General features: G+C 45.2%; 1 protein-coding gene across 5 annotated transcripts in view; it reads left to right on the top strand.

Annotated features, from left to right (window-relative positions):
- raver2 (ribonucleoprotein, PTB-binding 2) overlaps positions 1-24,176 on the top strand; it is a 145,690-nt gene that overhangs the window by 38,943 nt on the left and 82,571 nt on the right. For all 5 annotated transcript variants that reach the window (XR_003868712.1, XM_029707972.1, XM_029707971.1 and 2 more), the window contains one exon: positions 22,273-22,742. Coding sequence is in view for 4 of the 5 variants with exons in the window: in XM_029707972.1 (XP_029563832.1) it covers positions 22,273-22,742 (470 nt within the window). In the remaining variant the exon portion in view is untranslated. The remainder of the gene's footprint in view (positions 1-22,272; positions 22,743-24,176) is intronic.

Below are 24,176 nucleotides of genomic sequence, written 5' to 3'. Positions count from 1 at the left end.
ATTACATCAAAGTTGGATCAGCCTGTAGTGTGGTTTTCCACTTAAATTTTGAGTGTGACTCCAAATCCAGACCTCCATGGGTTGATAAATTGGATTTCCATTGATTATTTTTGTGTGATTTTGTTGTCAGCACATTCAACTATGTAAAGAAAAAAGTATTTAATAAGATTATTTCTTTCATTCAGATCTAGGATGTGTTGTTTAAGTGTTCCCTTTATTTTTTTGAGCAGTATATATATACACACATAGTGACAATCTCTTCTGAAACATTGAAGCTGAATGTTGGTATTTTTCTCTGAATGGAATTAGAAAATTAGTTTACAGAACAAACAAAAAAATCTAAAAGTCAGAATTTGACGATGTGAAGGGTTTCCCTAGGCCACCACATACAGTATTTATGGCAATATTCTCTCCCTACAAATTGACGTTTGCGCTGCACCCGTTCTACAGCAAATCAACAATCTGTCTGCTAGCTCAGTGGTTCTCAAATGCTTTGACCCGGTCCCCAAAAAGCAGTGGTTCAAAGCTTGCGACCCCCTCCCCCCCCCCACGCACGCACGCACAATCGCTGCGCAATGTAGCCTGTCATTACAACCTAAAGGATCCAACCCTTTTTTTAAATTTTCACCTAAAATGACATACCCAAATCTAACTGCCTGTAGCTAAGCACCTGAGGCAAGGATATGCATATTCTTGATACCATTTGAAAGGAAACACTGAAGTTTATGGAAATGTGAAATTAATGTAGGAGAATATAACACATTAGAACTGGTAAAATATTTTTTTTTAATTTAAAAAACATATTTCAAATGCAAGAGAAAGGCCATAATGTATTATTCTAGCCCAGGCGCAATTTAGATTTTGGCCACTAGATGGTAGCAGTGCACATTACCGTTCAAAAGTTTGGGGTCACTTAGAAATATACTTGTTTTCCATGGAAACATACATGAAATGAGTTGCAAAATGAATAGGAAATATAGTCAAAACATTGACAAGGTTAGAAATAAGGATTTTTAATTGAAATAATACAGTTGAAGTCGGAAGTTTACGTACACTTAGGTTGGAGTCATTAAAACTTGTTTTTCAACCACTCCACAAATTTCTTGTTAACCTGTCTGGAAACGTGGGACCCTAGTCAACAGCCAGTGGAATCGCGTTGCGTGAAATACAAAACCTCATAAATGCTATAACTTCAATTTCTCAAACATATGACTATCTTACACCATTTTATAGATACACCTCTCCTGAATCGAACCACGTTCTCCGATTTCAAAAAGGCTTTACAGCAAAAGCAAAATATTAGATTATGTTAGGAGAGTACCCTGCCAAAAAAAATCACACTGCCATTTTCAAAGCAACTAGCATGCATCACAAATACCCAGAACACAGCTAAATGCAGCACTAACCTTTGACAATCTTCATCAGATGACACTCCTAGGACATCATGTTACACAATAAATACATTCTTTGTTCGATAAAGTTCATATTTATATATAAAAACAGCATTTTACATCGGCGCGTGACGTTCAGAAAATATTTTCCCTCAAATGCTTCCGGTGAATCAGCTCTACAATTTACAAAATTACTATTCGAAAACATTGTTAAAATGTAATATTGTCATTCAAAGAATTATAGATTAACATCTCGTGAATGCAACCGCATTGCCAGATTTAAAAATAACTTTACTGGGAAATCACACTTTGCAATAAACGACGTGGTATGCTCAGAAAAATAGGCTAGGCGATACATGTTAGCGCCATCTTGGAACCATCTAAAATCAAATATACTATTGTAAATATTCCCTTACCTTTGATTATCGTCATCAGAAGGCACTTCCAGGAATCCCAGGTCCACAACAAATGTAGTTTTGTTCGAAAAAGTTAATAATTTATGTCCCAATAGTTCCTTCTTGTTAGCGCGTTCCGAAGGCTACTCATAATGTAATGGAGCGCGCGGGACTTGTCGTCACGAATGTGCAAAAAATATATATTTACGTTCGTTCAAACATGTCAAACGTTGTATAACATAAATCTTTAGGGCCTTTTTCAACCAGAGCTTCAATAATATTCAAGGCGGACGATTGCATTGTCTTACTAAACATTTCAGAACAAAAGGGTTCCCATGGGCGGCTGCGTCATAGTAGTAATGGCCCTCCCCCTGTGACCAACTTCCCAAGCCTCTCTTTGGGTCAGTTTCTAAACCACTTTGTAAAGACTGTTGACATCTAGTGGAAGACTTAGGAAGTGCTAAATGATTAATAAGTCCCTGTGTGTTTCAATGGCAAGGCTTGAAGTGATTCCACACATCAGATTTCCACTTCTTGTTAGGATTTGTCTCAGGGTTTTGACTGCCATATGAGTTCTGTTATACTCACAGACACCATTCAAACAGTTTTAGAAACTTTAGAGTGTTTTCTATCCAAATCTATTATATAAATTATATGCATATTCTAGTTACTGGGCAGGAGTAGTAACCAGATTAAATCGGGTACGTTTTTTATCCGGCCGTGCAAATACTGCCCCCTATCCCCAACAGGTTAACAAACTATAGTTTTGGCAAGTCGGTTAGGACATCTACTTTGTGCATGACACAAGTCACTTTTCCAACAATTGTTTACAGACAGATTATTTCACTTATAATTCACTGTATCACAATTCCAGTGGGTCAAAAGTTTACATACACTAAGTTGACTGTGCCTTTAAACAGCTTGGAAAATTCCAGAAAATGATGTCATGGCTTTAGAAGCTTCTGATAGGCTAATTAACATCATTTGAGTCAATCGGAGGTGTACCTGTGGATGTATTTCAAGGCCTACCTTCAAACTCAGTGCCTCTGCTTGACATCATGGGAAAATCAAAAGAAATCAGCCAAGACCTCAGAAAACAAATTGTAGATCTCCAGAAGTCTGGTTCATCCTTGGGAGCAATTTCCAAACGCCTGAAGATACCACGTTCATCTGTACAAACAATAGTAACACCATGGGACCACGCAGCCGTCACACAAAGTATCTATAGCCACAGTAAAACGAGTCCTATATCGACATAACCTGAAAGGCCGCTCAGCAAGGAAGAAGTCACTGCTCAAAAACCGGCATAAAAAAGCCAGACTACGGTTTGCAACTGCATATGGATACAAAAATCATACTTTTTGGAGAAATGTCCTCTGGTCTGATGTAACAAAAATATATAACTGTTTGGCCAAAATGACCATTGTTTTGTTTTGATTAAAAAGGTGGAGACAAGCCGAAGAACACCATCCCAACCGTGAAGCACAGGGGTGGCAGCATCATGCTGTGGGGGTGCTTTGCTGCAGGAGGGACTGGTCCACTTCACAAAATAGATGGCATCATGAGGAGGGAAATTATGTGGCTATATTGAAGCAACATCTCAAGACATCAGTCAGGAAGTTAAAGCTTGGTCGCAAATGGGTCTTCCAAATGGACAATGACCCCAAGCATACTTCCAAAGTTGTGGCAAAATGACTTAACGACAACAGAGTCAAGGTATTGGAGTGGCCACCACAAAGCCCTGACCTCAATCCCATAGAAAATGTATGGGCAGAACTGAAAAAGCGTGTGCGAGCAAGGAGGCCTACAAACCTGACTCAGTTACACCGGATCTGTCAGGAGGAATGGGCCAAAATTCACCCAACTTATTGTGGGAAGCTTGTGGAAGGCTACCCAAAACGTTTGACCCAAGTTAAACAATTTAAAGGCAATGCTACCAAATAGTAATTGAGTGTATGTAAACTTCTGACCCACTGGGAATGTGATAAAATAAATAAAAGCTGAAATAAATCATTCTCTCTTCTATTATTCTGACATTTCACATTCTTAAAATAAAGTGATGATCCTAACTGACCTAAGACAGGGAATTTTTACTAGGATTAAATGTCAGGAATTGTGAAAAACTGAGTTTAAATGTATTTGGCTAAAGTGTATGTTAACTTCTGACTTCAACTGTATATACTGTATTTTATAACATCTATTGCATCTTGCTTATGCCGCTCTGTCATTGCTCATCCGTATATTTATATGTATATATTCTTATTCCATTCCTTTACTTAGATTTGTGTGTATTAGGTAGTTGCTGTGGAATTGTTAGATTACATGTTAGATATTGCTGCACTGTCAGAACTAGAAGCACAAGCATTTCGCTACACTAGTAATAACATCTGCTAACCATGTGTATGTGACCAATACTTTTTGATTTGATTTGTTGCACATTTGTTACAAAACATAGCCAGATAATTTTAAGTCCAAGTCAAGTGTCAAGTTATTTGATTTTCTATCAAGTCGAGTCTCAAGTCATCAAATTCATGACTCAAGTCAGACTCCAGTCCAAGTCATGTGACTCGAGTCCACAGCTCTGCATGTATATACAGTATGTGTACAGTCTGCCTACTTCATGCTGAATTAGCTAAACACCATGTTTCTTTTGGATGTAGTATCTATTGTATGGGATGTACATTTCATCAACCTCTTGGGGGAATTTAGATACAGATTTTAAGGTGATTTTATTGGGCCGTGTTTTTATTCATGGGAAAGAATCACTGTCATATAATATATTGTGTGCTGATTGTATCTCACAGATGGCTTGGTTTGCCCTATGTGTGAAATAAGTGGGGCATTTCTGAGAATTCCTGGGAATGAGAATTGGCTAGCAAGACGTGTCGTGTGATGATTCCTTTGAACAAAACAACAGAGAGTAAATTCAAAGGAAGCTCCTGTCTAGGTTTTCAAACCAGTCTCTTGCCTGGAGGAGGCTAGCTACAGTAGAGAGAGAGAGGACTGCTGGTGTGTTTAATCAAACATCAATGTAAGCATGTGTATGTCGGTTATTAGCTTCCTATTAGCACTCATTGACATGTATGGCTGCTCCATCTCTGACATCAGATCTGCAACCATATAGAAACTTGAAGTAATTTAGGGCATATTAGTGTGTGTGTGTGTGTGTGTGTGTGTGTGTGTGTGTGTGTGTGTGTGTGTGTGTGTGTGTGTGTGTGTGTGTGTGTGTGTGTGTGTGTGTGTGTGTGAGTGCATGGCGTGCGTGCCTGCATTCATGCGCGTGTGTGGGTGTAGCTCTCCGTAAGAGTGTTTGACTGTCTGCCCGGAATGTGTCTCTGAAAATGTGTTTGGCAATGACTCTCTGCATGCGTGTGTATGTCACTCTCTGTCCATTTCTCAGTAGTTTCTTTAGGGAATGAAAGTATTTCTCCCTCTTTATCCCCAATGTTAACTTTACTCCGCTCTCACTTCAGTGCAAATGAGAGCCAGGCATCTGTTGCAGCTCAAGTGGACTACAAAACCCACAATGCAATGCGCCCTCTCTGGCTACATTACATGACCAAAAGTATGTGTACACCTGCTCGTGGAACATCTCATTCCAAAATGATGGGCATTAATATGGAGTTGGTGATAGTGTGTTATCCTCTAGCTCTAGTGACGAGAATTATGTAGCTATGAAGCATTACTACACGATTTCCTGATTTCAAAGATGAACCACTTAGAAGTTAAATCATGGGGAACATTTTTATTTTACCCACTGATAGAACATAGGCTTTCACTAAATTGCTAGGAGTTTCATGATTTTTATTTCTGAGGTGGATTATCCCTTTAAGACCACCTCGTTACGGAGTGTTTTGGTGTTAATTTAACAGTTACCATCCATCATTACCAATATATTATATATACACTCGATGACTGACAGGGGGCGCGGTTTTGAAGCCACCGTACCTCCATCTTTCAACTCCTCCACCGTAAAATATATTTTGGAAGCTATAGAAAGGTATTCTATTACAGAAGTAATAATGCATACTTTTAAATTTTAATATGTGAGCTAAACATATATTTTTAGAACGTACTGTTACTGTCTCCACAACAACAGAAATACTTAAAATACATGTAATTTTGTCCTTGAAACAGCAACCCAGGGTTTGTATACATCATTGGTCACTACCTGGCCTCCCATCCCACTGGTGTTGGATAAAACCCCAGCCAGGCCAGCCATAGAGCTTCCATAGAGTGCTCCGGAGTGGAATTCGGAATTCCAAAGGTATGTGCGGCGTTCCGGAACTGTCCACTGGGATGACAATGGAAGGGGTCAGCAGAGGAATCCTGGCCACACAATGGGCCTTTTGTGTGAGCCGCACTGTCCCTATAATGAAGACACTGGGGTAATAGAGGAGCCCTGCACGGTTCAAAGCTAACTGGCCCAGAGCTTTGTACTTGACACAAAATGGACTACGGCCCACACAGTCCCATCAGCGACTTCATGAATGTTTGTCTCTGATGTACACTAAGCCTCTGTGGTGCATATGACCTATGTGCTGTGCAGTCATTTTCTTTTGAAATCTGTGGTTGGACCATCATTATACCTTAGCTCCACTGGCCGTGCATCCACGTGCGCCATCACACACATGTTGATTTTGTCTATCCCCACCAGATGTGATCTTGAAATGCAGGTTAAAATACCAAAACCAACTGTGAACCAACTTAATTTATTTGGGGACAGGTGGAAACACAAACGATCATGGTCATTTAGCTAGATTGCTGTTGCTAACTAGTTCATCCTGGGAGATAAACATTGGGTTGTTATTTTACCTGAAATGCATACGGTGCTTTTTTTTATAGATATTTGTAGAATTTTGACCTGGAGTCGTACAAAATGTAGTGTTTCTCTATTCTGACGGTTAATCCACAGATAAAAAGGGAATGTGAGTTAGTTTGTAGTTGGTTATCTTTGATTAGTTTCTCCTTGTTCATCTTTCAAACATCCACGTGTGTTTGTATGTTCGTGAAATACAACACACGCACATACAACATGGCCGGTCTGGTTTCCCTGTTAGAATGCTCTTTATGTTTTGTTATGGTGAGTTGTTGTCTAAGGATTCCCTAGGGAGTAGTCTTTCTACCTTCATCCTGTGTTTTCACAGATTCACAGATTTCATTATTTGACAATTTCAGTATTTCTCTACTGTTCAAGAGGTTCCTTTAAATTGCAAGTTGATTATGATCACTCTATTCGTATAGGATGTTTAGGAGTCATGTTCAGCTGTCAAGAGACAGGAAGAGGAACTGTAAAGAGACATGAAGAGAAACAGTAAAGAGACTTGAAGAGGAACTGTAAAGAGACAGGAAGAGGAACTGTAAAGAGACAGGAAGAGGAACTGTAAAGAGACAGGAAGAGGAACTGTAAAGAGACAGGAAGAGGAACTGTAAAGAGACTTGAAGAGGACTGTAAAGAGACTTGAAGAGGAACTGTAAAGAGACAGGAAGAGGAACTGTAAAGAGACAGGAAGAGGAACTGTAAAGAGACAGGAAGAGGACTGTAAAGAGACTTGAAGAGGAACTGTAAAGAGACAGGAAGAGGAACTGTAAAGAGACAGGAAGAGGAACTGTAAAGAGACAGGAAGAGGACTGTAAAGAGACTTGAAGAGGAACTGTAAAGAGACAGGAAGAGGAACTGTAAAGGGACAGGAAGAGGACCTGTAAAGAGACAGGAAGAGGACCTGTAAAGAGACAGGAAGAGGACCTGTAAAGAGACAGGAAGAGGACCTGTAAAGAGACAGGAAGAGGAACTGTAAAGAGACAGGAAGAGGAACTGTAAAGAGACAGGAAGAGGAACTGTAAAGAGACTTGAAGAGGACTGTAAAGAGACTTGAAGAGGAACTGTAAAGAGACAGGAAGAGGACTGTAAAGAGACTTGAAGAGGAACTGTAAAGAGACAGGAAGAGGAACTGTAAAGAGACAGGAAGAGGAACTGTAAAGAGACAGGAAGAGGACTGTAAAGAGACTTGAAGAGGAACTGTAAAGAGACAGGAAGAGGAACTGTAAAGAGACAGGAAGAGGAACTGTAAAGGGACAGGAAGAGGACTGTAAAGAGACAGGAAGAGGAACTGTAAAGAGACAGGAAGAGGAACTGTAAAGAGACAGGAAGAGGAACTGTAAAGAGACAGGAAGAGGTACTGTAAAGAGACAGGAAGAGGAACTGTAAAGAGACAGGAAGAGGACTGTAAAGAGACTTGAAGAGGAACTGTAAAGAGACAGGAAGAGGAACTGTAAAGAGACAGGAAGAGGAACTGTAAAGAGACAGGAAGACGACTGTAAAGAGACTTGAAGAGGAACTGTGAAAGAGACAGGAAGAGGAACTGTAAAGAGACAGGAAGAGGAACTGTAAAGAGACTTGAAGAGGAACTGTAAAGAGACTTGAAGAGACACTGTAAAGAGACTTGAAGAGGCACTGTAAAGATATAGGAAGAGGCACTGTAAAGAGACTTGAAGAGGAACTGTAAAGAGACTTGAAGAGACACTGTAAAGAGACTTGAAGAGGAACTGTAAAGAGACTTGAAGAGGCACTGTAAAGAGACAGGAAGAGGCACTGTAAAGAGACTTGAAGAGGAACTGTAAAGAGACTTGAAGAGGAACTGTAAAGAGACTTGAAGAGACACTGTAAAGAGACTTGAAGAGACACTGTAAAGAGACTTGAAGAGGCACTGTAAAGAGACTTGAAGAGGAACTGTAAAGAGACAGGAAGAGGAACTGTAAAGAGACTTGAAGAGGCACTGTAAAGAGACAGGAAGAGGCACTGTAAAGAGACAGGAAGAGGTACTGTAAAGAGATAGGAAGAGGAACTGTAAAGAGACAGGAAGAGGCACTGTAAAGAGACAGGAAGAGGAACTGTAAAGAGACAGGAAGAGGAACTGTAAAGAGACAGGAAGAGGAACTGTAAAGAGACAGGAATAGGAACTGTAGAGACAGGAAGAGTAACTGTAAAGAGACTTGAAGAGGCACTGTAAAGAGACAGGAAGAGGAACTGTAAAGAGACAGGAAGAGGACCTGTAAAGAGACAGGAAGAGGAACTGTAAAGAGATAGGAAGAGGCACTGTAAAGAGACAGGAAGAGGTACTGTAAAGAGACAGGAAGGGGAACTGTAAACAGACAGGAAGAGGAACTGTAAAGAGACAGGAAGAGGCACTGTAAAGAGACAGGAAGAGGAACTGTAAAGAGACAGGATCTGTAAAGAGACAGGAAGAGGAACTGTAAAGAGACAGGAAGAGGAACTGTAAAGAGACAGGAAGAGGCACTGTAAAGAGACAGGAAGAGGCACTGTAAAGAGACAGGAGAAGGAACAGTGTGCTATGAAAGTCAAGTACATTGCTTGTGTCACCACTTACATCTCTGAAGAAGGACAACTTGTATCCTATCTGGCCAGGTCCGGTCTTTGCCATTCAAGCAAAATATTTTGTGCCCCTGCTTTTGACAAAGTCGGCACTGCTTATCAAAGGACGGCATCAGCGCTCACCTAAAAAGCCCATAAGCCACTGGTTAAGAGAAATTGTCTTTGGTTTAGGGCAGAATTATGTGAGTTTTGCTCAGAAATTGCCACCCTCGTCAATCTACCGCCATAAGCGGCTGCATAATGAGCGGGCCGGCCGTGTATCTGGCAGCCTGCAACATCCCATTATATAACCCAATGTACTGAAGCTCCACATCCATGCGGTTTCTACTAGCCAATGACCTAAAGATGCTAAATGTTTACAGAACCACATCTGTTTCTGAGAGGGCAATGTTCTGACTAGACCTTTTCCCTGTTATTGTATAATATCAACAGACTCTTTATCTAAATGTGTTAAAGCCTTTAGATGTAAATTGTCATCTCTTTTGACTCCTGGAAATTTGCCACAAAACTAAAGGCACAGACAGACCGGTAGGATTGTCAAGCGTCTGCCGGCCCAGAGTACTTAGCAAACTGATTCTACATGTATCAAATCAACTTGTATTAGTCACATACACATATTTAGCAGATGTTATTGCGCGTGTAGTGAAATGCTTGTGTTCCTAGTTCCAACAGTGCAGTAGTATCTAACAATTCACAACACAAATCTAAAAGTAAAAGAATGGAATGTAGAAATAGAAGAAACGGGTGGGTGGTCCCTCTAGCACACAGCACCGAAAGCAAGTCAACGAACAGCCAACGAATGGCCCGTAATGTGCAGACTGTCAATCGGTCTGGTGAGTTTTCTCCTTAATAGATAGAGCCATTATGGGTCTACTTGTCTATAACTCAGCTCTTAGTGACAATACCACTTGAGATCTCTCAGCCCTGTAATTGCCCCTGAGGACAACTGCAGGCAGATCTCTCTTTCTCTCTCTTTCTCCCCATCTCTCCCTCTTGTTATTTCTGTCTCTCTTTCCCTCTCTCTGTCTCCATCGTCATCTGTCCATCTGTTCTGTGTGAGCCAGTAGCTGTAAATGAGGGCAGCAGTGCCAATGCCAGGCCGTGCCCATGCCAGGCCGTGCCCATGCCAAGCCGTGTGTGCTATGTGATAGATATGTTCTGTTTGGATTGATCCCATTAAGTAGCCAACTCATAGTTTGCCAAGTGTTCCCTGTTAAGTCCCTATTATCTCAACCTGTACAAAACAATGGGATTTGTGTTTTACTCCGTGTCACACTCCGCTGTCTAATTGATTTGCTTCTTCATGACACTGCTCCTAGTTTCATAGTATTTGATGGAGCTCTGTTTGGACCCAGGAAATCAAACCTGAGAGTTCTCCTATAGGGCTCTGTCTTCTTCTATTGTTTCATCTTCCTGAGACAGAGCCATTTAAATAGGTAACAATAGCCTTAGTGCTGTGCAGGTCGTTAATTAAGCTATTCGACCTCTTCACAACACCTCTCCTTGATAAACTAAAGAGCCTGTCTGTGTTTTAACTGAAAGTTAAGAAGGTGATGATGATGAAGGCAGTATTGATAATGATGATGATGATTATGAAGGCAGTATCGATGATGATGAAGACAGTAATGTAACTTATGATAATGATGAGTAGGATGATGAAGGCAGTATTGATGATGATGATGATTATGATGATGAAGGCAGTATCGGTAATGTTGATGAGGATGCTGATGATGAAGACAGTATCGGTGATGATGATGATGAAGGCATTATTGGTGATGAGGATGCTGATGATGAAGGCAGTATCGGTAATGATGATGACGATGAAGCCAGTATTGGTAATGATGATGATGATGATGAAGGCAGTATTGGTAATGATGATGAGGATGCTGATGATGAGGATGATGAAGACAGAATCGGTAATGATGATGATGATGACGATGGAGCCAGTATTGGTAATGATGAAGAAGATGATGATGATGAAGCCTGTATTGGTAATGATGAGGATGATGGTGATGAAGCCAGTATTGGTAATGATAGTGACAAAACAACAGTTGTCACAGGAACACTTGGCAGTCTCACACCCAGCCCTATCATCCTCTCTGGTGTTATCTCTACAAACAGCAGGTGTGTGTGTTGAGTCTGACTTGCACCACTGAGTCACACACAACATCCCCATCTATCCAGCCACACACTGCGCTGACCGTTTGCAGTGGGTTATGATAAGGGAATTATATAATAAAGGTAAATGAACAAAGAATCCATCCCTGAAACGTAACTGATTAGTAATTAATAGTTATGTAGCATGTGTAATGAATAATTAAAGTACTGAACATAAGTCCCATAAGGTCTAGTAGAAGACCCGGGAGGAAGGGAAATGTGTGTGTGTGTGTTAGTTAGACTAAGGGAACTGTAGACATGTGTTTGACCCGACCTGGAGAGACTTAGGAGAAAACAGGGAGTAACCTTCAAGGTCTCTCTAATCTCAGGGGAAAGGAACAGACAGCACTGGATAGGGATTAACAGTGATGAGAACTCCAGGGAGGGATACAACTCACCTACTGTTTGTGTGGAGGTATGTGCGTAAGTGGAGAGTTAGCATAAAATGAATGTCTTTGTTATTTGGACCTCAGAACGTTCTCTGAATAAACTGTACAGACCTTTTGCAGAAAGCCGAGTCCTTGCCTAATTATTCTTTACCCAGTGTCTTACAAACCTTGGGAATTAGTCAAGGCTTATTGACTGTTAATTATTATCATTGGGAGAGGAAAGTTCCAGTGACAGATTATCAGAGTCAACAGGTACAAACAGCGCACAGAGACCTCCGAGACCAAATGATTACGTTGCTAACCTGCCATATACGTGGTTAGAGCGTTGGGCTAGTAACCGAAAGGTTGCAAGTTCAAATCTCCGAGCTGACAAGGTACAAATCTGTCATTCTGCCCCTGAACAGACCGTTAACCCCCTGTTCCTAGGCTGTCATTGAAAATAAGAATTTATTCTTAACTGACTTGCCTAGTTAAATAAAGGTAAAATAAAATACAGGCAATATCTGATCTATGAGGGCAACTGTACTGTGTGTGGGATCTCTTTACTTCATATGACCCATCATTATATCTGACCCACTTCTGAATCCTGGTGTTTACATTACTAGCAGAGCGAATACTTAAGTTTCACTTCATAAATAATACTTCCAGAGAGATTCTCCCTTCAGGACTCTGCCCGTACACTACCAGGTTTATCATAGCCCAGGGGTCCTGAACAGACTACGTTTTCACTCAGTCTCTTGTCTGACTGCTGTAGCATCAACAGTTTACTGTCCCCCTGACCTGAGCTGTGGATTTCCCATCACTGGCCTTAACACTGTTGACACTGTTAACACTGTTGACACTGTTGACAGTCTAAATTACAGAGCAGATGGCATATGTGTCCTCTCTACTTCTCTCGAGTGTTATTGTGGTTAACAGACCATATAGACAGGCTAGTTTCATTCTCTACACGAAGGGGAAGGAAGTCGTCTCTGGTGTGATGGTGGAGTGATATTTTCAGGTTGTGGTGGCATGGGCATTAGATTCTATGATATGGTTCAGAGAGCTATTCAGGGACTTTTTAAACTCTAATGACATCAGACTAGCATAGCCGAGGAGGGAAGAGAGAGAGGAGGAGAAGGATTGACTTAGTGTTACATGCAGGGAGAAAAAGTGACTGATGGAAATTATGTGGCAGGGAGGTAGGGAAGCAGTGGAACGAGCTGTGGAATGAGTACGCCACTTTCTGGCCACTCATGAATGGGGGCTGAAGGGGCTGAGAGAGACTGAGGGCTAGAGGGGCTGGAGCTGGGAGGCAGGAGAGGCTGAGAGAGGATGGGGGTTAGAGGGGCTGGAGCTGGGAGGCAGGAGAGGCTGAGGGAGGATGGGGCTAGAGGGGCTGGAGCTGGGGGGAAGGAGAGGCTGAGAGAGGATGGGGCTAGAGGGGCTGGAGCTGGGGGGAAGGAGAGGCTGAGAGAGGATGGGGGTTAGAGGGGCTGGAGCTGGGAGGCAGGAGAGGCTGAGACAGGATGGGGGTTAGAGGGGCTGGAGCTGGGAGGCAGGAGAGGCTGAGACAGGATGGGGGTTAGAGGGGCTGGAGCTGGGAGGCAGGAGAGGCTGAGACAGGATGGGGGTTAGAGGGGCTGGAGCTGGGAGGCAGGAGAGGCTGAGAGAGGATGGGGGCTAGAGGGGCTGGAGCTGGGGGGAAGGAGAGGCTGAGAGAGGATGGGGGTTAGAGGGGCTGGAGGTGGGGGGAAGGAGAGGCTGAGAGAGGATGGGGCTAGAGGGGCTGGAGCTGGGAGGCAGGAGAGGCTGAGACAGGATGGGGGTTAGAGGGGCTGGAGCTGGGGGAAGGAGAGGCTGAGAGAGGATGGGGGTTAGAGGGGCTGGAGCTGGGGGGAAGGAGAGGCTGAGGGAGGATGGGGGTTAGAGGGGCTGGAGCTGGGGGGAAGGAGAGGCTGAGAGAGGATGGGGCTAGAGGGGCTGGAGCTGGGGGGCAGGAGAGACTGAGAGAGGATGGGGGTTAGAGGGGCTGGAGCTGGGAGGCAGGAGAGGCTGAGAGAGGATGGGGGCTAGAGGGGCTGGAGCTGGGAGAGGCTGAGAGAGGATGGGGGCTAGAGGGGCTGGAGCTGGGGGGAAGGAGAGGCTGAGAGAGGATGGGGCTAGAGGGGCTGGAGCTGGGGGGAAGGAGAGGCTGAGAGAGGATGGGGGCTAGAGGGGCTGGAGCTGGGAGAGGCTGAGAGAGGATGGGGGCTAGAGGGGCTGGAGCTGGGGGGAAGGAGAGGCTGAGAGAGGATGGGGCTAGAGGGGCTGGAGCTGGGAGAGGCTGAGAGAGGATGGGGGCTAGAGGGGCTGGAGCTGGGGGGCAGGAGAGGCTGAGAGAGGATGGGGCTAGAGAGGCTGGAGCTGGGGGGAAGGAGAGGCTGAGAGAGGATGGGGCTAGAGGGGCTGGAGCTGGGGGGAAGGAGAGGCTGAGGGAGGATGGGGGCTAGAGGGGCTGGAGCTGGGGGGAAGGAGAGGCTGAGACAGGATGGGGGCTAGAGGGGCTGGAGCTGGGAGGAAGGAGAGGCTGAGAGAGGATGGGGGCTAAAGGGGCTGGAGCTGGGAGGCAGGAGAGGCTGAGAGAGGATGGGGCTAGTGGGGCTGGAGCTGGGGGGAAGGAGAGGCTGAGGGAGGATGGGGGCTAAAGGGGCTGGAGCTGGGAGGCAGGAGAGGCTGAGAGAGGATGGGGCTAGTGGGGCTGGAGCTGGGGGGAAGGAGAGGCTGAGGGAGGATGGGGCTAGAGGGGCTGGAGCTGGGAGGAAGGAGAGGCTGAGGGAGGATGGGGGCTAAAGGGGCTGGAGCTGGGGGGAAGGAGAGGCTGAGGGAGGATGGGGGCTAAAGGGGCTGGAGCTGGGGGGAAGGAGAGGCTGAGGGAGGATGGGGGCTAAAGGGGCTGGAGCTGGGGGGAAGGAGAGGCTGAGGGAGGATGGGGGCTAAAGGGGCTGGAGCTGGGGGGAAGGAGAGGCTGAGAGAGGATGGGGGCTAAAGGGGCTGGAGCTGGGGGGAAGGAGAGGCTGAGGGAGGATGGGGGCTAAAGGGGCTGGAGCTGGGGGTCAGCAGTAAGTGATTGGGCTGAGTGAAGAGTGTGGGTGTGTGGTTCCTATGCAGAACACAATACTTTAGGCCAGGGTCGCTGAGGAGAGATGCAAATTAAAGTGCTGCTCTGATGATCAGTTTGCGATAACTCGCTCTCTCAATTCAATTACATTTCTCTCTCTCTCTCTCTCTCTGAGCTTTATGTTAGCTGTCAGGGAGGGAGAGAAGGAGACGCCAGGGCTAAGGTTGTAGAGAGAAAACATGAATTCTTGCTGTGAAAGAGTTAGACTCGAGTTGACTTTGTTCTGTTGACACGTGTCTGTTGCATCTCTGTGTTTATATCCAGATTGTGTGTGTTTGCAGAGAGACAGAAGAACCTTGGCTTTGCCTATAGTGGATGCTCCTTTAATAGACGTGCTGTAAATCTGCAGGCAGGGCCTAGTTTGAGCTTCCAACGGCAACAAAAGGAAAGAGGAAAAACAAATCATCTGTGTGTGTTACAGCCATGGTCTGAACTCTGGGACTGTCCTTCTAGCTGGGCCTTGCCTGTTCATTAGTCATTTGTACGGGATACACATGGTATATACTGTCCAACAAAATGCTTACTTACAGGTTCCTTCTCCACAATGCAACAACAATAAGAATTAATAAAAGATCAGAATACCAACATAAAGTAAATGCCTCAATAGAATATAATAAAATTTTTAGCATAAGTATAATACAGGACGGCACAATTTATAGTCAAAATCAAATTACATTTTTTTGGTTACATACACATGGTTAGCAGATGTTAATGCGAGTGTAGCGAAATGCTTGTGCTTCTAGTTCGGACCATGCAGTAATATCTAACAAGTAATCTAACAATTTCACAACAACTACCTTATACACACAAGTGTAAAGGAATTAATTAGAATATATGGATGAGCGAGGGTATGTAAACATTATATAAAGTGGCATTGTTTAAGTGACTAGTGATACATTTATTACATCCAATTTTTTATTATTAAAGTGGCTAGAGATTTGAGTCAGTATGTTGGCAGCAGCCACTCTATGTTAGTGATGGCTGTTTAACAGTCTGATGGCCTTGAGATAGAAGCTGTTTTTCAGTCTCTCAGTCCCAGCTTTGATGTACCTGTACTGACCTCGCCTTCTGGATGATAGCGGGGTGAACAGGCTGTGGCTCGGGTGGTTGTTGTCCTTGATTATCTTTTTGTCCTTCCTGTGACATTGGGTGCTGTAGGTGTCTTGGCGGGCAGGTAGTTTGCCCCCGGTGATGCGTTGTTTAAACCTCACTACCCTCTGGAGAGCCTTGTGGTTGTGGGCGGAGCAGTTGCTGTACCAGGCGGTGATACAGCCCGACAGGATGCTCTCGATTGTACATCTGTAAAAGTTTGAGTGTTTTTGGTGACAAGCCAAATTTCTTCAGCCTCCTGAGGTTGAAGAGGCGCCATTGCGCCTTCTTCACCAAGCTGTCTGTGTGGGTGGACCATTTCAGTTTGTCCTTGATGTGTTCGCTGAGGAACTTAAAACTTTCCACCTTCTCCACTAATGTCCCGTCGATGTGGATAGGGGGGTGCTCCCTCTGCTGTTTCCTGAAGTCCATGATCATCTCCTTTGTTTTGTTGACATTGAGTGCGAGGTTATTTTCCTGACACCACACTCCGAGGGCCCTCAGTTCCTCCCTGTAGGCCGTCTCATCGTTGTTGGTAATCAAGCCTACCACTGGAGTGTTGTCTGCAAACTTGATGATTGAGTGAACAGGGAGTACAGGAGAGGGCTGAGAACGCACCGTTGTGGGGACCCAGTGTTGAGGATCAGCGGGGTGGAGATGTTGTTTCCTACCCTCACCACCTGGGGGCGGCCCGTCAAAGTCCAGGACCCAGTTGCACAGGGCGGGGTCGAGACCCAGGGTCTATGGTGGGTACTATGGTGTTAAATGCTGAGCTGTAGTTGATGAACAGCATTCTTACATAGGTATTCCTCTTGTCCAGATGGGTTAGGGCAGTGTGATTGCAATTGCGTCATCTGTGGACCTATTGGGGCGGTAAGCAAATTGGAGTGGGTCTAGGGTGTCGGGTAGGGTGGAGGTGATATGATCCTTGACTAGTCTCTCAAAGCACTTCATGATGACGGAAGTGAGTGCTACAGGGCGATAGTCGTTTAGCTCAGTTACCTTAGCTTTCTTGGGAACAGGAACAATGGTGGCCCTCTTGAAGTAAGTGGAAACAGCGGACTGGGATAAGGATTGATTGAATATGTCCATAAACACACCAGCCAGCTGGTCTGCGCATGCTCTGAGGACACGGCTAGGGATGCCGTCTGGGCCGGCAGCCTTGCGAGGGTTAACCTGTTGGGGCTTGGGGGCAGTATTTGCACGGCCGGATAAAAAACGTACCGATTTAATCTGGTTACTACTCCTGCCCAGTAACTAGAATATGCATATAATTATTGGCTTTGGATAGAAAACACCCTAACGTTTCTAAAACTGTTTGAATGGTGTCTGTGAGTATAACAGAACTCATTTGGCAGGCCAAAGCCTGAGAAGATTCCTTACAGGAAGTGGCCTGTCTGACCATTTCTTGCCCTCCTTGATCATCTCTAACAAAAACAGGGGATCTCTGGCATGACGTGACACTTCCTACGGCTCCCATAGGCTCTCAGAACCCGGGAAAAAGCTGAATGACGTAATTCAAGGCCCAGGCTGAAACACACTAGCGCGTTTGGCAAGTGCTCTATCAGAGGGCCATCAGACTGAGGCTCGTGCATGAGGGGATAGCATGCTTTTACTTTCACTCTCTTTGTAATAAAAAACGATTTCCCGGTTGGAATATTATCGCTTTTTTACGAGAAAAATTGCATAAAAATTGATTTTAAACAGCGGTTGACATGCTTCGAAGTACGGTAATGGAATATTTAGACATTTTTTGTCACGAAATGCGTCGTGCTCGTAACCCTTATTTACCCTTTCGGATAGTGTCTTGAACGCACGAACAAAACGCCGCTATTTGGATATAACAATGGATTATTTGGGACCAAACCAACATTTGTTATTGAAGTAGAAGTCCTGGGAGTGCATTCTGACGAAGACAGCAAAGGTAATAACATTTTTCTTATAGTAAATCTGACTTTGGTGAGTGCTAAACTTGATGGGTGTCTAAATAACTAGCCCTGTGATGCCGGGCTATCTACTTAGAATATTGCAAAATGTGCTTTCACCGAAAAGCTATTTTAAAATTGGACATATCGAGTGTATAGAAGAGTTCTGTATCTATAATTCTTAAAATAATTGTTATGTTTTTTGTGAACGTTTATCGTGAGTAATTTAGTAAATTCACCGGAAGTGTTCGGTGGGAATGCTAGTCACATGCTAGTCACATGCTAATGTAAAAAGCAGTTTTTTTATATAAATATGAACTTGATTGAACAGACATGCATGCATTGTATGACATAATGTCCTAAGATTGTCATCTGATGAAGATCATCAAAGGTTAGTGCTGCATTTAGCTGTGGTTTGGGTTTATGTGACATTATATGCTAGCTTGAAAAATGGGTGTCTGATTATTTCTGGCTGGGTACTCTGCTGACATAATCTAATGTTTTGCTTTCGTTGTAAAGCCTTTTTGAAATCGGACAGTGTGGTTAGATTAACGAGAGTCTTGTCTTTAAAATGGTGTAAAATAGTCATATGTTTGAGAAATTGAAGTAATAGCATTTCTAAGGTATTTGAATAACGCGCCACGGGATTCAACTAGCCCAGAGAGGTTAACACGTTTAAATGTTTAAATGTTTTAGTCCAATATTTTAGTCCAATATTTACATGTGTTTTGGGGAAGGGAGGGGGTGAGCGGAGGCAAGTATATAAATATAGCAGTATAATAGGAGTCTGGTAGCAGCAGTTGTGTTGTGTGCTAAGATGTGGAGAATCAGAGCAGGTGGTCAGTCCAGTTCAAGTGTTCAGCAGTCTGATGGCTTGTAGATAGAAACTCTCTGAGCCTATTGGTATCAGACCTCATGCTCCGATATCGTCAGCCCGACGGTAAGGGAGAGAACTGGAGTATGGCTGGGGTGTGTGGGGTCCTTGATGATGCTGCATGCCTTCCTCAGGCACCGTTTCATGTAGATGTCCTGGATGGGTGGAAGAACTGGGCCGTCTTCGCCATCCGCTGGAGGGCCTTGCGGTCGCGGATGGAGCAATTTCCGTACCAGGCCGTGATGTAACCGGTCAGGACACTCTCGATGGTGCAGCGGTAATATTTGGAGAGGACGCGGGGTGGCATACTGAATTTCTTCAGCCACCTTAGGAATTAAGACGCTGTTGCGCCCTCTTGACATGAGTGGTGGTGTTGGTCCATGACAAGTTCTCGGTGATGTGGACGAAGAGGAATGTTAATGTGGGTTGGGGCATGTTCCCATCCTGTGATACCATCTGTTGGGTACATGGAGTACAAACATGGCCATAGTGAAGAAACAGAGAGGATGTCATCTCCAGTACGGTATTGACAGGAGCATAGTAGGTGAACAAAGCCCTGTGTTCTACACAATGTGATTTAGCCATCATACAGCCGCTGTCCTCCTTAGTGTCCTGTGTTTTTAATTAGCGACTTCACAAGGAAACATGGTATGTAGAATTGTAAGCTTTGAGATGATTCCACAACAGATTCCCTCTGTCTTTCTTTCCTTACATTCTTCTTGCCATACACAGTCCTTATACACAATTCAATCACTGCGTTTTGAAGCCAAGCCCTGTAATTAAGAGCCTCTTTGTATTTTGGAGAGAAACGTTTAACCTGAAAACCTGTCAGCAGCTTCTGGAACGCCTCAGTATTATAAGATTTTTGTGTAAGCTATTTAAGACCTTTGAGCTGTCCTCCCCTCCATTCCTCCACTCCACTCTCTCACTTGAAGAAAATATTGAGCAGCGGTGCTCCATTTAATAAGCCACCACTTCTTGGAGTGTATTGCTTGATGAAGGGAGAGAAAGAGAAAGAACGAGAGAGAGAGAAATAAAGAGAGAAAGAGAAACACAGAAAGAGAGGGAAAGCTTCAGAGGGGGCATAAAGTCTGCCTAAGACATCATACAGGCTACTCTCAGTGGGATGTTACTGTACTTATCGCAGTATAACCAGATTACCGTCTCAGCTCAGCGAACTAGATCCATTATGCAGTTTGAGTATTAGAGTGTTGAGTTAATTGATTTCTGTGCGGGCGGTTGCAGGGCAGGATGGCGGGCGGCGTGTATTAACGCTTTAATGGAATGTGAAGATGTGCACATGGAGCTGGGAGTTCTAGCAGCCGACGGGTGGGACGTGGGAGAGAGCTCCTCTCTGGTGTTATCTGACAGAACAATCCTGGAATCACATTAGTGCTCTGGGTTCAGCTCCTCCGTTACATCAGACATCAGTGGGATCACTGCTAAACTGTGCCGGTGTCTCTCAAATCCTTAGTCATAACTCGACAGCACCCAAATCTCTCTCCTGATAATGCCAGTATTAGTCTCTATCCTGTTGCACTTAGCACAACGTTCTCAGAACGCTGGAAGGGCATTAGGATAAATGCAACAGGCCTTGATAGTGTTGGCTCTGCTCTGCTTCAAAAGATGTCAACTGCAAGAGGCTGATAGCCATGAAAGATTCCGTCGTTCTGCTCCTGAACAAGGCAGTTCCTAGGCCGTCATTGTAAATAAACATTTGTTCTTAACTGACTTGTCTAGTTAAATAAAGGTTAAATAAAAAAATTAAAAAGATTTAGATATAGTTCTTCCACTCAGTGATTTTTTTTACTGATCAGTTCGTTTATAATCATTAGGTTTTGTTATCTGTTTTAACAGCCCTTGGGCTTCCAACCACACCTGCACACCATTTGTTTATACATTTTTATACCTGTATTGGTGTTTATCTGTCACGTCCTGACCATAGTGAGTGGTTATTTTCTATGGTGGAGTAGGTCAGGGCATGACAGGGGGTGTTTGTCTGTTTTTGTATGTCTATGTTCAGTTTCTAGTTTTGCATTTCTATGTTGGTGTTGTTTGGCATGACCTCCAATTAGAGGAAGCAGGTTGTTGTTGTCTCTAATTGGAGGTCCTATTTAAGTTGTTTGTTTCACATGTGTTTGTGGGTGATAATTAGTTGTGAGTGTATTTGATCCTCCTGCGTCATGGTTGTTGTTTTGTTTATATTTTGAAGTGTTTAGTTGTTGCATTCGGTTTCACTGGTGAAATAAATATGTGGAACTACGAAAACGCTGCATCTTGGTCCGCTCCTTCTAACAGCCGTGACATTATCACATGTTTTCTTTGGTGCAAATAAATTCAACTAAATTAAACTGAATATTCAACACAGACCTACCACAGACAATAAATGTTTAGCAGGTTTAACAATCATTTAGTTTACAAGAAGATGACCAGCACTCACAAATGAAGTTTATTTAGATGTATTTTTAAATCAGCAGTCACGTGTTTTGGCCAGCTGGTCAGTCTGTCAGACAGAAGCTGCTATCACTACAGCCCTCACTCGGCTGAGGGATATTATAGCTACGCTACACATTCCATATCAATTCATTACCGCCTCATTTCATGGCCAATGAATCACTGCACGGGCGTGTCGGCGAGGGGGACCATGTTGGGGGGGGGGGCAGACCGTCGTTTCGGGCTGTTAGCATTCGTTTGAAAGGGTTCAGGTTTGATTAGCCATGTTTATTGGCCTGTGATGTTGTAAGCGCCTCCCCTGTCATAGTGATCTAGCATGCTGTTCTGTCAATGTGTGTTTAGAGGCAGGTTAAATATGTCTGTCAGTGAGTGGATTATTTCCAGGCTGCTCCCAGCTAATGTGGGACTTTCTCTCTGTGCGTCTCTGTGTGTCTCTATGCGTGTCTCTGTGTTTCTCTGGCTGTGTGTCTCCTTGTTTGTGTCTCTGTCCATGTTCCTGTCCATGTCTGTGTCTCCCTGTCCATGTCCCTGTCCATGTCTGTGTCTTCCTGTCCATGTATGTGTCTCCTTGTCCATGTCTGTCTCCCTGTCCATGTCCCTGTCCATGTCTGTGTCTCCCTGTCTGTGTCTCCTTGTCCATGTCTGTCTCCCTGTCCATGTCTGTGTCTCCTTGTCCATGTCTGTCTCACTGTCCCTGTCCATGTCTCTGCGTCCGTGTCCCTGTCTCCGTCCCTGTCTCTGTGTCCATGTCCCTTTCTCCGTCCCTGTCTCTGTGTGTCCCTGTCTCTGTCCCTGTCTCGGTGCATCCTTGTCCGTGTCCCTGTCTCCATCCCTGTCTCTGTGCATCCATGTACCCTGTCTCCGTCCCTGTCTCGGTGCATTTCTGTCCTTGTCCCTGTCTCCATCCCTGTCTCTGTGCATCCATGTACCCTGTCTCCGTCCTTGTCTCTGTGTCCCCCTGTCCCTGTCTCCGTCCCTGTCTCTGTGCGTCCCTGTCTCCGTCCCTGTCTCTGTGCGTCCCTGTCTCCGTCCCTGTCTCTGTGCGCCCCTATCCGTGTCCCTCCAGCATTTGTGACCCTGCTGAACGGTGACCAGGCTCAGGATGCCATCCGCTCCCTCCACCAGAGCATCGTGCGCAGCCGGGACATCACGGTGCAGCTCCAGCCCACAGACAGTCTGCTCTGCCTCACCAACCTGCCCCATACCTTTACTGCCCAGCAGCTGGAGGACCTAGTCCGTTCCTACGGAAACATTGAGCGCTGCTTCCTGGTCTACAGCGAGCTCACCGGACACTCCAAGGGCTACGGCTTCGTGGAATACATGAAGAAGGACTCAGCGTCGAGGGCGCGGTCGGAGCTGCTGGGGCGACCAGAGGGGGGCCGTGCGGTCATGGTCCAATGGACAGATGTGAACCAGTTGACTGCGGGTCACCACCTCCACTCTAAGTGCCTCTGTGTGGACCGGCTGCCCCAGGAGTACGACTCAGAAGAGCTGACCCTCCTGTTCTCAGACAGATACAAGCCTGTCTTCTGCCAGGTGAGATTGAGGTGCAGTACTTGGTGTGTGTGGGGTGGGGGGTTGTGTGTGTGTGTGTGTGTGTGTGTGTGTGGAGTGGGGTGGGGGGTTGTGTGTGTGTGTGTGTGTGGAGTGGGGTGGGGGGTTGTGTGTGGGGTGGGGGGTTGTGTGTGCATGTGCGTGTTCCACCCCTCCTATCTTCCATCCCTCCACTCCCTCTCATCCACCCGTCCTCCACCTCCCTGTAACCCTCCACTTGTCCCACACCGATATCAATACACCTACATTATGAAATTACCATGATGCCTCCTAGCTGTTGCAGAACCAGCAGGCTATGCAATGACCTATGCTTCAGGCTATGCAATGACCTATGCTTGTGTGCGTTTGTGTGTTTGTGTGTTTGTGTGTGTGTGTGTGTGTGTGTTGTGAACAGATGATAAGCTATAGATCTTCTCCTACACTCTGCCATACCCACAGTATCCGTCCTAATGGTTTCATATACAGATCCCATAACGCACAGATCCCATAACGCACAGATCCCATAACGCACAGATCCCATAACTCACAGATCCCATAACTCACAGATCCCATAACGCACAGATCCCATAACTCACAGATCCCATAACTCACAGATCCCATAACGCACAGATCCCATAACGCACAGATCCCATAACTCACACATCCCATACTTCACAGATCCCATAGCTCACACATCCCATAACTCACACATCCCATACTTCACAGGTCCCATAACTCACAGATTCCATACATCACAAGTCCCATAACTCACAGATCCCAGAACGCAAAGATCACATAACTCACAGTTCCCATAACTCACAGTTCCCATAACTCGCAGATCCCATACCTCACAGGTTCCATACCTCACAGATCCCATACCTCACAGGTTCCATACCTCACAGATCCCATAACTCACAGATCCATAACTCACAGATCCCATACCTCACAGATCCCAGACCCACCCCACCACCATCCCTCTGCAGTGCACTAAGGGCTCTCCTCCACCCTAAACCCTCTACCCCCACCCCGACCATCATCCCTCTGCAGTGCACTAAGGGCTCTCCTCCACCCTAAACCCTCCACCCCCACCCCGACCATCATCCCTCTGCAGTGCACTAAGGGCTCTCCTCCACCCTAAACCCTCCACCCCCACCCCGACCATCATCCCTCTGCAGTGCACTAAGGTTCCTCCTCCACCCTAAGCCCCCCACCCCCACCACCATCCCTCAGCAGTGCACTAAGGTTCCTCCTCCACCCTAAGCCCCCCACCCCCACCACCATCCCTCTGCAGTGCACTAAGTTTCTTCCTCCACCCTAAGCCCCCCACCACCATCCCTCTGCAGTGCACTAAGGGCTCTCCTCCTCCCTAAGCCCCCCACCACCATCCCTCTGCAGTGCACTAAGGGCTCTCCTCCTCCCTAAGCCCCCCATCCCCAC

The sequence above is a fragment of the Salmo trutta genome, chromosome 22, assembly GCF_901001165.1.
Source record: "Salmo trutta chromosome 22, fSalTru1.1, whole genome shotgun sequence".
NCBI classification, from domain to species: Eukaryota; Metazoa; Chordata; class Actinopteri; order Salmoniformes; family Salmonidae; genus Salmo; species Salmo trutta.
This window is presented reverse-complemented; position numbering and strand designations above follow the sequence as displayed.